Source organism: Cardiocondyla obscurior, linkage group LG11 (assembly GCF_019399895.1).
Source record: "Cardiocondyla obscurior isolate alpha-2009 linkage group LG11, Cobs3.1, whole genome shotgun sequence".
Classification (NCBI taxonomy): domain Eukaryota; kingdom Metazoa; phylum Arthropoda; class Insecta; order Hymenoptera; family Formicidae; genus Cardiocondyla; species Cardiocondyla obscurior.
The window spans coordinates 4711048-4725972 of record NC_091874.1 but is presented as its reverse complement, the minus strand read 5'-3'; the positions used below and the strand labels follow the sequence as shown (position 1 = coordinate 4725972).

General features: G+C 36.2%; 1 protein-coding gene across 3 annotated transcripts in view; it reads right to left on the bottom strand.

Moving 5' to 3' along the window:
• Positions 1 to 14925, bottom strand: part of Dpr1 (defective proboscis extension response 1) — a 251820-nt gene that overhangs the window by 110661 nt on the left and 126234 nt on the right. For all 3 annotated transcript variants that reach the window (XM_070663424.1, XM_070663422.1, XM_070663423.1), the window contains one exon: positions 5188 to 5398. In XM_070663424.1, coding sequence (XP_070519525.1) covers positions 5188 to 5389 — 202 coding nt within the window. In that variant the 5' untranslated portion in view covers positions 5390 to 5398. The remainder of the gene's footprint in view (positions 1 to 5187; positions 5399 to 14925) is intronic.

Sequence of the window (14925 nt, the reverse complement as noted above, 5' to 3'; positions counted from 1 at the left end):
CATGCATTCTTCACCGAATAGTTTTCTCCATCAAATCTCGATTAAAATATAATACATAACAAAGTTTATCAAAGTTTATCTTTGGTAATTTGTATAATTAGTTAAAAAAATTTAATTTTTAACGCAAAAACCACAAATCAATTTTCCGAGTTTTTACAATGATTATATTATGTTATAACTGAATACAATTCCGATAAATGAGCATTCGATCAAACTTAATTAAAGGAATAAATTTTGAGTTTCGCCAAGGAATTCGTTATTAAAATAGTTCACGATACTATTGAGGCGCTTTGTATATGAATTGCTGCGATAAAGATTCTAGGAGCATGGTAGTGTGTTATCCTACATTTTGTTCCACGTATTTGAGCAGCAATTTCAAATAAATGTTTAATTGGTTAGTTATTTAAAATCAAATATTAAAAAAAATACATCTTTTACTTTTCTCTAATAAATTAAAAAAAAAAAGAAAGAATAATAATGTATATTTCGCTTGCATGCAAAAATATGTAACTTTATAAGAACATTCTTTATGAGAGACTAAACATTTCATTACACGAGCTTTTACGCATAATTACATGAAAAATAATATTACGTAAAATTATGAGGAGTCAAGCGTGTGTACATACGATAAGCAGAAATATGTTAAAGATTTGCCAGCGCTTCTCTTAAAGAGAAATTCCAAGCGCTCTCTTACAAAGATTGAATTAAATTTCATTTTCCGCGAGTTTTGCGTAATTTAAAATCACTGTCCAACAACGGCGGTGGCCATAGCACTGACTTCCGCGGTCTTATTTATGATTGCGCCGTGTCTGGCATTCTTGCCTCGGCAAGAATGACTTATATCTCTCTTAATTAAAAATCTGATTAAAGCGTATTCCCGTGATGGGACTTATAACTTCAAATTGGGCCCATCCGAACAAAATTATACATTAAAAAATATAATTCTATTTAAAAAAGGATACTTTATTAAAGGAAGAAATATTTTACTTTCTTCGAGAATAACGATATTTGAGTTACTTTCGAAATAAGGTATACAAATATAAAAGTTTAAAATACCTTATAAAATGTATATGTGACCAGTCGCTATATTGTTTGTACTTTTATATATCTTCCCTTAGTAAAGACATATATCTCCACATGCGATTGTACTATTTTATTCATATCTTTATGCCTCCCATCGTACCGATGTGCGCCAGGACATGCCGTTGCTGACACAGCCATTTTGTTGAATAAAACATGACATCAACAAGATTGTCAAAGTCACTAATATAAAATCTAAACATAACCGTAATATAATACGTTAAAAAGTCACAAGCTATAGAGGTACGGCTTTTATATTAATTGTATCAATTATTATATGTGCGATATATAAACTCACTCAATTCGGTTCAATTTGAAAATAATACGAAAATAAAAAATTCTGTTTAAAGATATCGTAATGTTTCTACCGTATTTTTTTTATTCATTAAAACATCTCGATATTTAACTGAACACGTCGAAATTTGTCGTGCACCATTATGGCATCATTTAGTCATTGATACTGCTGCTGCCTGGCAAATCTTTGTCGGCCAGTTATCATTTTCACTCTCTCATCGGATTTGCGATTACGTCGACCGAATCACATTCATTAACATGCCATCGGAGAACAACCAGTGTGGAATCTATTACATCATATCGTGAACTAGGATAGATTTAAACCACAATGTTGTACCACATTCAATAGTAAACATACGAATTCATAGAATTAATACATTTTGTGTAAATAATTACACATGTATATGTACAGTGCAAAATGTGTTAATGTAATCGATTTATATATGCCGAATGCTTGTAATAAATTACAAAAATATTTGTAAAGTACGCGTTAAAATATATAATAATTATCTAAAATTTAATTTTGTTTTATGCAGTACCAGTTCTTAACAAATTTACAACTGCTTCTACTTTGCAAGTATTTTATACTTTTATTTATAACAAACCGCGAGTAATTTAATTTGACTAATAATGAATAAAATAATAATCACTGTTTACTAAATGAGATTATTTTCTCAAATTTCACTATTGAACCGAATTGTGTAATTCAAGCTTTAAACCGATACAATTACGTGAAAGCTTGCGTAAGGTCAACTAGTATCCGGGACCAGAATTCGAGAAATGGGTTCGGATTTATTTTGACAGGGGCAGAACTAGACGTTTAACAAACGCACTGTGGTAAAAAATGCATTAGTGGTTAATTCGGATATATTTACGCCGTTCAGCTAGGCGAAAACATGTTAAAAAAAAAAAAAAAAAAAAAAATTGCTGAGTCAAGAATATATATGCCAGAATAGTGAAATTGGAGTTGGAGGTTTCACCCGTTGGCAGAATTTTATTATTCCCGCGAATTTTGGTACGTGAATCATTCTCTGTAGGACACGTTTCGAAAGGCAAAAACGGGAATTACAAAGAATTTTAAACGAAATCTCTTGTATTCAGCAACTTTATGTAAAAATCATGTACGTTATTTCGAATGAATTATTTCCAACGTCTATTTCTTGCCCATTATTTAATACGAAACAAGTTTTCGTTTTAAATATTATATTTTATTAAAACTGTTACGAAAACGTTTCAATCAATCTGCTCTACTTTTGTCAATGCCTCGATTTCTAAACGACGATTTTCATGGACCTAGGAAAAACAGCCTTTACCCTTTCCACCAATCTTTCAAGTTACTTCATATCCCAATGGAAAATTTCGATCTGCAGTCAGCAGGGACTCTCGTGTTTCAAGCTTTTTGCGGAATAGATTTGTAAAATCGATCTCGCCGTCGACTTCATGTTTTACGATTTTACGAATGAGAGAACGTGCGAAAGAAAGACGATTTATTTCGCGCCAACCTTCCCTCCCCGTTTCCAGACATAAACGCCCCAGACGGAGTAGATGCACCTGCATCGATGCGCTCGTAGCGCATAAAAAGGGGAGAATAAGGGTGGGTGGAGGTTGAAAAGGACTTGGTTCGTCGACGTGTTTCCTCCAAGCCGCTTATCGAGTACACCGAAGCTCTCACGTTCTCCAACGTACTATCCGTTCTTTGCCCTTCCCTTATTCTCCTCTTTAGCCTCGCGCAGAATTCGAAATTAACGGTCGCATCTGTGGTCCTACGTTCGCAAATGGAAGCAAATAATTCTGCGCTAGTTTTAATCTTTCTCGTCGCGCGAGAAAATCCAAATAACGCGAAGCAAAAAGGAAATACATTATTACCAATACCTCTTCATTTTCGTAATGCACGAATTATCGTTTTTACCGTTCTATTTCGCTCTGCCCTTTCGTACTATCTTTTTATACTGCCCTTTTATCAAGTTCTCTCAGTTGCTTTCTTTTTTTCTTTTTTTTTTTTTTATTGACGTTTTAGATCTCCGAAAACAAACTAGAAAGTTTCTTCTCATATTTTAAAACGACAATCTTATACAGATCTCGATGGCAAAATCTGTATAGTTGAAAAATTTTGAACATCGAAAACTTTGTAATCTAGCAGTAGTAAGACTGTAAGACTCCGAACGATTTCACGACCTAAGAATTCTAAAAATCCGTAAGAATTTTAATAATTTAAAGGTATGAGAACTCTATTTCAGAATTTAGTACTTTCGAAATTCAAAGAAATTAAAAAATGCAGGTATTAAAAGTAGTAATTTTGTTTTACGTTAACAACTGCGTTAATTAACAATTTTTGGGCAAAATAATAACACCGCGAGAGATAAATATATAAATCTTGCAAGAATTCTTATTGGCATATTTACCGTCGAACTATTATATAATTTCGGTTTTCCGCAGATATTTATTTATTAAATTTACGAGATACACGAGCGACGAAACCCACGGTGCGACAAATATCACAACAAGTATTTTAATTTCATGTAAAATGAAGAAAAATGCAATAGTTTCGCTGATTTTTGGTTAGAGTGGCCGGCGGATGTTTATGACCGAAGTTTACGAGAGGCGCGCGCGGATTGTGAACTGCACAGTGAAAATGTTGAGTTTTCAGCACGGCAGTTATGCCAATATGAAATTCTTCTGGATTGCATGTACAAAGTTACGTTGTTTATAGTATATCTTAGCTCCAACTTTCGATGGCAAAATAACTCGTCCTCTTTTGCCGACACCCGTTGCTTTTTATTTGGTCGGCAACGTTCGCAAACGAAAGAAACGGAAGTCGTGCGTTATCGTTGTCGTTTTCCCTAATGTTCCCAGACTGCTGAAAGATTCACGAACGTAAAAAAAAAAAAAAGATCGCGGAGACTTTCGCCTAACTAAATCTTACGGCGTGCACTTGCCGTTAACTTTAAACAAGACACGAATACTGCTCTCATTGTATCTTGTTGCAGTTAGGAAATTTTTTTCACTCGTCTGCGAAAGCGGATCATAAAAATACGGTCAGTAATTTAATCACGTTAATATAAACAAATTAATAAGTTAATATTTATATGTGATATTATTAAAGTTCATTATGTTCAAGCAGAAAAATAGATCTGCTGTGTGCATTGCCGCGTAATTAATTTTACATAGGAGATACATGATAATATTTAATACTTGCATAAATATCTTTATAAATATGTAATTACATGTATCATCGTCAATTGTATTACAATCGGTATTTATAATGAAATTGAGATTAATCTTCACACATGAATTTCGTTGTAGAGAATATTTTGCGCTTTTTATTAAATAATTTATTATTTACCACCGATATTAATAATCATATCGTTCTAAGATTAAACGTGACAAATATGTCAAGCGTTACCGCGTTTCATAATTTGTTCAAATTTTTATAACGTTAAGACTATGAATTAATCAAGAACATATGTTTTACGTATTAACGATTTATATCAGCAATTGTCTTTTTTTCCGTTAAACATCTATGTCGATGGCGAGTTTCAACTCGTTAATCCTCAAACGACGAGGGGGGGATTTCAGACCCGACGCGACATCGAGAGGATAATCCCGCGACGGAGCACTTAAGTGTTTAAACTTTAACCCGTTCGATCCCGCCAGCCGGCTCGTGTCGCGAACAATCTTTTCTCCGAGACAGCAACCGATCGGGAAACGGCCGTAAAGCTCGTCTACCATTGAGATAGAACTTGGGGCGAATCAGCCCAAGGCCGCGATTTACGTAACCGGGCCAAGCATGAGAATAATTCAATCGGTACTCACCAACTACGTTGAGGGTATAGTTGAGCGACATCTTCGGCTCGGTGCTGACCTGGCACTCGTACACGCCGGAATCGCGCTGCTGCGGCGACTTGATTTGCAGCGTCCAGTTTTCCGACTTGTCCGGATGGATTACCTGGAACCTCAAGTCCGACGTGTACATAAGGATGCCCGCGCTCAAGATATGCATGTCCCGTTTGCGCATCCAAGACACCTGCAACATAAACAATAGAATACTGCACTCGCACGTTTCACATAAGTTTGCTGCGGCTCGCCGCCGCAGACATTTTCACTCCCTTCAGTCGTTAAAGATTTTTTTTATTTTATTAATAATTTATTTCGTACATAATTGATGATTACCGCCAGTTTCTGTAATATCGTTCCGTCTCTTAAACTTGAAATTAATCACGTAGCGAAATGATCGGTGAAGTGTCTAATTTACATAAACTTTGCGCCACAGAGATATTCAAATTCAGGAACACGTTATAAATGTTTAGTACCGGAAGTTCTCAGGCATCAACGCCTGCGCTGCTACAATACTGGCCCGGGGAGCCTGTAACGTCTTGGTCGTGTTAGAACAAAGACCACGGAAAGCATCCACAGCACCGTAAATCCCCGGTCGGTCGACGTGTGTGTCGCAAACGATCTCTATAGTCTCTCATTGTTTTGCCCGCGAACATGTCTGCCGGCTATTTAATGCGCCGTCAGAGTTCCGGGGCGTAATTTCCGTGCGCGCGTTGAAAACGGCAGCCAAACGCAATTATCAGATCTCTTCCCTCTTTCCAAGTCTTTTCTATGCACTGCAGTTTGAATTTCTTTACGCAAAAGCTGCATTGAATTCGTATAAATTAGCTATCACCCAGATAAGCTTAGTTATAAGCAAAGATTTGCAATTTTTTTTTTTTTTCTCAAGCAGAGAAAGAAATTTCTTTTAGGATTTAATTTACATTTTTTTAAATCATATATATAATTTTTTTTTTATCTAATATATTTACAGCATTAAATAGTAAATATATTTCATGTAATAGATAAATTAATAATATTGCTTCTAAAATAAATTTAAAAGAACGAATAACATTTCCATTTGTATAACATGTTTTTCTCGCGATTAAAATTTATGATGACGCGTGGTAATGTAATTTTAACGCGGTCAAAAATTTTTCGAGTTTTCTCACGTTTTAATTATATTTCGGAACAACTTATTCACCGGGCGAACGGTGCTTTCAATGATGAAGTCAACGCGACAAGTAGACTGAATAACGTTCAGTATATTCATTAAACGGGAATGAAAGGTAGAAACCTCGATTTAGGTACGTGGCTTAGTCACGCATATCACGGAGGCGTACGATGCACTTGCCTGATTGGATGATACCTTTGCGAACAAACGCCACGGACTAATTCGCGCAACGTGCTACTGAATCGGAGGTCAGCCACTAGCAATAGCGATCTAACCCCGCGGGGTAGTGCTGCATCAAGTGGATTGATTGTCTCCTATCTCGCGACGATCATCATCGGTCAACCATGAATTTCATTTTGCAAATTGAGTTTCCTGCCCAAGGTAGCCACTGGAAGAGAACTGAACGCCCGGTGCTAAAAGCATTAATGTACAACAGTCGTCGGCGCTGTAAAAACAATTGATTTTTGATGAACCGTTGATGGAGATTGATTATCTCGCCATCTCTCGATCGATACCACGTCGACATTAGTGTTCAGGCCGAAAATCCGTCCGCGTTTTAAATTCCCGTTTGATTTCCCCGTGTGCCATAATACACGCTAACGTAATAATTTCAAATAAACAATGTAATCGATTTTGATTATAGTTATTACGCCGAATAATAATTTATGAATGGCATTTACATCTGTCATAATTTGTAAAATTTAATCTAATTTATGCTTCGTAATGTTCATATTTATTTCTTTTAAAATACGATAAATTTTCATGCATTAATTTTATGATCGTAATAAATTATATTATTTATAACAAGTTATAATTAGAAATAATTTTTTTTTTTTAACGAGATATAATTACTAAATAGAATTTTATTTTTTAATTGCACTTTATTTCGTAGAGTTTAATACGTTTTTCGACAATTATCACGGTTATTATTACGAAAGTTAAAATGTGTCTATAAAGATGCAGCGTATGTATTTTGATTCTGAAACTGACAGAATTGAGGTATTTTGATCTAATTTGAGTAGCGTTGCATTATAGCGAAACATCAATGCACAATAGTGTCATCCGTTAGTTATTATATGATATCGACTAATACATTTGGTATAGGATTGTTATTAGCGATGCTTATTAAGCATTAGTACAATCCGCACCGCATTTGCGCGGATATTTCGCGCGCTCTAATACAAACGTATGGATGCAAATAAATTTGTTCAGTTACTGAATATATCTCCAGTATAAATACTGCACATATGCTAGCTGTTGTGCATATGTAAAATTTGATATACATATATAGTATATTTATTGATTTAATTAATTTATTTATTCACGTTTATTCATTATTATTTTATTATTTTTGCAGTGTTTTGATTTTCTTTTACTTTTCTTTTGTCGTTTCTTTCTTCATAAATTCAGATTTTAAAACAAAGATTAAAATATGTATACACTTAGCAAACGAACACAGCAACGCGGTATTCCTCGGTGATGTGTGCCGTTGGTGTGCTATTTTTGTAGTGTAGTTCGCGCTTACTGTTTGTTCCCTAAAAATATGCACGCCTTTAAATGGACAAAATTCCATTTATGGATTATTATTATCCAACGTAGTACATTATGATTTTATATAATTAATATTTATTATCCATTATAAAATTATGAAATATTAAACAGACTATTGCAAAATTTCTCGGCACGTTTATAAATCCTCGATTTTGATTTAATGTCGAGTCTACGTTGTAACTGTTTGACGAGAAAAATATTAGAGTGCGCAAAATAAAAAAATAAAATTGCCTATTAACTTGAAGTTTGCGAAATAAAATTAACGCATCGCGTATTTCTCTAATAAATTGTTCTGATAAATTATTCGTCAGAACTCGCGCGCGAATATTTATAATTATTGCAAGCAAGTGTAGCGGCGGAAAATCCTGATTTGTCGCTTATTTTTTGCTAGTTCCTCGCGTAATCTGTGCTGGATTTTCTCGTGCGACAGTTCGGCTGACTGAAACGTCGAGATATCGCAGCGATATTACGCCGAATTCTTCGCGCCAAATGTCACTTTTTATAGCTGTGTTAAAGAGACAAATCCACCTCGTAAAGAGGGAAACTTACGGCAACATATTTGCGCTCTCGTTCAAAGTGACAGAATGCTCTTTCCCTCTATCTTTCTCTCTTCGTCATCAAAGGACGTTTTATCGGGATTCTTACGTAATTCTTCGAAGGGAGCGAATCTGTGAGGATTCGATGCGATGATATTTGCATTTTACTCCGTCGTTATCGAAGGAACAGTAGCAAATTCGATTGCGGGAGGCTCAAAAAGTGCGACAAAGAAATCGACTCGTGCGACGAGGGGCTTTTGCGAGCTTGCCTTGGCGGGGAACGAAAATTCAGGCGCAAGCACACGGCGGAGAAAGAGGCTGGTGGCAGATCGTAAAAGCGGGGTAGCGATATTTTCTGCGTAGCTAAATTGGATTGGCAGTTTATTGGCGATATTCGTTTGCGAGCGACGTTCCGTTTTCCCGTGTACCATGTGACCGACGAAAAATTCACTTCCCACTACCTAGTTCTACTGCATCGTACTCCTATGTCGCGTGTATGTTCCTTTTTATTTCCTGCCATGTCGCCCGTCCGCGCGTGTGTCACTCGAATCGATTACTTCGGGCAAGGTACTAGTCACTGTCTCGTTAAAAAAGGTCGACATATAAAAACACGGTTGAATGAAATATCAGTACGCGTGCAATATTTTGAAAAGTAATAAAAACGGCAGTAATAGCAAAACATTTATGTTATTTTTAAGAATGATTCAACTGTCGGTAATTACTTTAAGCTTCTATATGCAGATTGCAGTACAATTGAAGGGAGAAATTTGGAAAAGGGTATTTAAACTAACTTAATAAGCTGATTTTTGTAATTGTTACATATCGAGTTGTTCCAAAACACGTTATATGCTTTTTCCTCGTGTGTTGTTCGTAGTATTTTTATATATTTTTCCGTTTGTTATCTTTTATTATATATACGGCCAAAAATAAATCCGTTATTCTTTTCTTTTACTCTATTATCTATCTCTACAATTTCGAGGACTTAGCAGAAGGCATCATGAAAGTCAATATCGATATTGGATGGTAAAGTTCTAGCCGTAGGCGTTCTGCTCTCAAGATCCTCAAGAGCAGAACGGACACCAATGAATGTAAGAAGTTCTATCCGTTTAGCAGAATCTTTTATCTTAATGCGTAACTCGGAGAATGTACTTAAGTCGTTGCCACGAGCGTTTCCGGGGTTTATTTCTTGATCTATAATTGTGTGAAGCTATTTCGAAAAGTTCTCGACGATTATACTTCCCAAAAAGAAACGTTTACTTATTTATTGTAATAAATTCTCTTCCTTGCAAATCGAATTAAATTCATATATTATAATTGACATCGAAATAACGTCGTAAACGGAAAAAAAAAGAAGCGAAGCCATGGGTGGCACGTGTACAAAGTTCGTTTTCTCGTCTCGGTTTAATAAAAGGGTAGCCTCGCGTTCTCGGATTCAAAGGTGATTTCGAGTAAGGTAAATCGACAAAGAATTTTCGCAGGGCGAAAATGTTTTTCGCCCGTGGCGCGGTCAATTCGCGATCCTGCCAGAACTGCGAATTGTGGTGAATAAAAAGAATTACGTTCGGAATTTTCGCGCTCGTTTTTTCTTGGCCCAGTTCTGCCCGGTGACTACCCTTTGATTCTGGGATTTTACTTGTCGACTGGCGCTGAATATAGATTTTTGAAAGTGAACTGATAAAGCAGTCCTTTGTGCCTACGTATATCCTCGATTCGAGATTAGATGAAATTAATTTCTTAGCTCGAGAAACTGCTTTATTTCTTACAATAGAAATTAATATAAAAAAAGGACTGCTTTCATTATTTGAAATTTTTTATTCTGCTGAATTTTTTCTCAATTTTTGGAAAAGTCAGAACACAGCATACTGATATCAGTGTCAAGTTTGATCTCCAGCAACTATATATCCGAGGAAGTAGATTCCCGGAGAAATTTCTCGTAGCTGTACCTTTATACTTATTTCGTCGATACATACTGCGACGGTAGTTCTACGAAGAACATGTCGCGGCGAAAAATCATCCGTGAACGTGAAATTTCTTCATTCTCTTATCCGTATTCTTTTACGTGCCTGCTCATCCCGCATGTCTAGTGACGTATAAAAGCAAACACAGACGTGATCCGGAAGGATCTGTCAACCGAATTTCAAATAACTTATTACAGCTGGCAGCGTAGAATTTTCGAAAGACTTTGACTATACGTAATGTTAAAAATAGTAAAAAAATGTACTAAAGCCAGAAGGTACACGAATACTTTTAATTCTTAGTGGGTAAAATAGACCTCTCTGTTGCAATATTAAATAATTAGTTCACAAAGTAATCTCTTTTGAGAATATGTATTTGTTAAATACTTGACTAACGAAGCGAGAATCTCGCTCTTTTCCCGTCTGCTCGCAAAGCCATTCGCAATATGGTTGATGAATCGCATTTCTTATCTATAGTATCTCGGGTAGCACAAAACTCGTGTCTCAACTAAGGAAAGATTCACATTGGAGGTACTCTTGGTGCATTTGCAAATTGCGCGCGACGCAGCTGCATCGATGTAAATTTCAGCGACGCATAAAGCGACTTCGTTTTTTCGCGGTTGGAACATTGCGGCGTTCTAATTCGAAAGCGTCGCATGCCTGAAATAATGCGTATAGATCTCTTTTTCACATACATCCACATCTTTTTCTTTCTCTCCCCCCCCCCCTCTTTTTTTTCTTTCTTATCGAGATAAGAACCGAAAGTTTTCGAGCAAACTATGGTCTGATGCGTTTTGCCGCGCTTTGAGAATCGTCGTAAGGCAGATAGATACGCGCTTCTATTTTTCTATCGGGGCTCGCAATGTAATTTCCGTTTGTTTATCGCGTTTCGTGCTTCTCTGGGAGAAGGAATGGATTCAGAAACCTGTGCGACGTCCCAGGCACGTCTACCGCGGAGTGCACGGTGCCGTTACCGCAAATTGGCCCCACGCGGTCACGTATCGCTCCGCGTGTTGCAAATTATTTTTCACGCTTTACGTTTAGAAAATATCACCAAGATTTGTTTACTCCTCCACCGGCATTAATATTTATTTATATATTTATTAGCATCGCGCGACAAGCAAATGTTTATTTCTTTATATAAAAATACGGCTGACATAAAATTGGGTAAACTGCATAAAGTTCTGTTAATGTTTAATCGTGGTAAATATTATTTATCTCATTTATCTGAAAATGGAAATAAGTATTGACATGCAAATAACAGCGATATTTGATTAACACGTATCCATAATAATCTTTGGCAGCGCGATTAATTAACGAAACGTACTACATAAAGCTGATTTTCTCGGCGCGTTTTTTTTTTCTCTCGCGCGATCGTTTGGATGATCCGTCATTCTCGGTCAAATTCGCAGTTGATGTCGGTTTTGATTAAAGCCGAACGTCAATGTTTTGCCACGTGTTCGTGACTTTCAAACTTGCTCTTGTAATTGCGTGATAAAAAATTGATGAAGATCTGACATTAATATGATGGCAAAATATATCCTAACTTCATATAAACTTCACTAATTTTGAAATAGTTGTAATATAGAGCATGCATTCATTTCTTTGTCGGGAATCAATTTCGTTAACTGTACAATTACTGTTGTTTCGACATTGTGTAACATATGATTGCTGTACATTATTACGTGCACTCGACAATTCTGCGCCCTGACAAAATCACTTCTATCTAGTATATTGAATTTAATTATCAATCGCGAGGAATTCTGTATTCGACAGTCATGTTAAATATAACGATTATTTCAAACAATTAAAATTATTTTCATTAATTATTGCGATAATAAAATTATTTAACATATCTGTCTAAAGTTAAGTGAAATATTGATTTTTGAAGACATGACTATCGCCCGTATATATTCCGCAGAAACAATAATGTAGAAACTGCCACTTCGTATTTCTGTTTCGCACAAATGATAGCTCGACATCGTGCATAAAAAGTACTATAATATACGCTGTGCAAATGTAATGTGCCAGCTAATTTATCATCGTTAAAAAGTATAGCTTCAAATTTTTATTTATGCATTACGGTTTTAACATCCGTTCTTTATTTTGATATTTTTAGTATCTGTATGATGTGTCGAAAATAAGTGTGTGACTTTCGAGGCATTTTACGTGCGTCCATTCGGCGCAACAATGTCGTTAGACTCATATATCTATGGAAATCGTTGCACACAGGGCTACATTTATGAATCATAAATCACATCGTTCCAGATATAAACCCGTAAAACGTAAACAGATATCGCGATTTTTGAACGCGCGCACGACGTTCGTGTTTCATCCTCTTTCAAAATCCGTTCAAAAAAAAAAAGAAAAAAAATCTGCGAACAAGGGAGAACCCAGCGGTTCATTTTTCATCTCTAAAATAAAATAAAACTTTTAATCTAAATTTTTCATACAATTTTTTAATGCAAATAACAGTTTTATTTAGTTTTTTGGTATCATCTGTTCATAAAATATTTTATAACTAATAACAAAACCGATATTACGGAACATCGATTGCATGCTTGTTTTCATTATGATAAAAACATGACCTATTTCAAATATTATATTTTATATATTAATAACTGGGCGTTTCCGTTACGAATTTGGGTACGAATTCTCCATCAACTGCAAGGCTCTAAGCAAACGGTTTACAAGAGCGTATAAAATTCGCGAAATAAAATGTTTACTTATGCGTAAAATTCTTGAGCCTGCGATGCTGCCGGGTGCAATTAAGGTGGGCGATAAGATTCGACGTCAGACGGGCGCATTTAGCATTAATTGTGGGCGTAAATGAACACGAGGTATTTAGGAGTAATGACGATACGTGCGCATAAATTTATGCATGCGTAGTCAAGCCTACCGATGATAACTCAGCCACAATTAATGCACGAAATATTGCGAAAGCGATCGCGCGAGAAATAGAATTATTTGGTTATGAGCGACCGGTTGGATTAATAAACGTGCGAGTACGCGGTGGGGAAAAATGTCGGGTGTTAAATTGTTAGTCTGTTAAATTAAATCGTCCACGTGCTACAACGGAACGTTATAAATTCTATTCCTGTGGCACGGGTGGGAAAAAGAGGGTGGAGGCGTGTGTCGAGCGTAATTAAAATTCATCAACGGCACGCCGCCCGTCACGCACGACATTTTCTATTTTAATTCACGTGTCATTATTAATCGCGGGCCACGCGTGTTCTTTGCCACAGTTGTGAAATATTTAAAATACACAATTAGCCGACTATTATCAAATCGGTAGGTTTTGCCACCGAGGGGACAGGTGCATGTAAAGAATCGTAATCTCAAGGAGCTTCTTAATATCGTGATATTTTACTTTTTTCTAAACTGAATTTTATCAACACAAAAGGTGCATTCGTTTACGCAGCAGTCAGCGCAGTTACTGCACTCAATCAGAAGTTATCTTTGTTCTTTCACATTAAGAAAAAAAAAAAAGAGATAAATTCTGAACTAGTGCAGTAAATACGCTGATTGCTACGTAAACGAATGCACCTAAAAAACCTCTCAAAAAAAACTACGTTTGTATCCGTTGAGTGTAGTGTCTCGGTATTGTATTTTATAAAAATAATATTCGAGTAAAAAGCGAATTTTTAGCTATTGCTTTATAACATACAGTTGACAGTTCACGCACAATGCCAAGCACTTATCCCCGAAAGGCTGAAAGGCTTTCGACATTTTTCTATTGAGAGGATTCCATCTGCGAACGAAAAAGATTACCCGCGAAAATGTAGCCACCGGATGGCTTAAAAAAAAGCTTCTGTAAAATAGGCGCGCACGTGTATTCAATAATAGTAATATAAATCCTGAACGGTCTAAAATGCGTCGTGCAGAAAAGAGAAAAAAAAAAGTTATCGCATTATACTCTGCATGCATGTCGCGAAATATGTCGGTTTCTATTCAAATATACAATACAGAGCCAGCCTGGCGCTTTCTTAATATTTATTTGCTTAAAACGTTTTAATTTTTATTTTTTTTATTTGCAATGATGATCGACAGTTTTATAAAATTATACATATATAACTTTTCGTCTTGGATTCCTACCCGCAATTTATGGAAGGTGCACGTTTGTTTGAAACACTCTGTATGGTGTCGACTGAGAAACAACGTGAACTTTACCCGAAAGTTCATGGGCTTTGTCTTCACAGTTCCCGGGCCTCGTTTTTCATCTCATCGCTAGCGAAACGAACATCCATCATACGGATCGACGCGTAATCGTAGCCGCGGACTTGCGACAAGCGAAATCGATACCCGTCAATCCCCAATGAGCGGCGATCAGGCCATTTCAGCGACCTCATAAATAATGAAGCGCATGCAGATGCCGCCGTTGCGGTAAACCGTGTGTGTTGTGTGGCAAATTTACCGGTTTTACGTGGCTAACGATGTGCGACGGCGTCTATACACCGTAATCCTTCCGTTCTCATAATCGATTAAAGCATTATATGATTATTGCGTGTAACTTATTTATAAA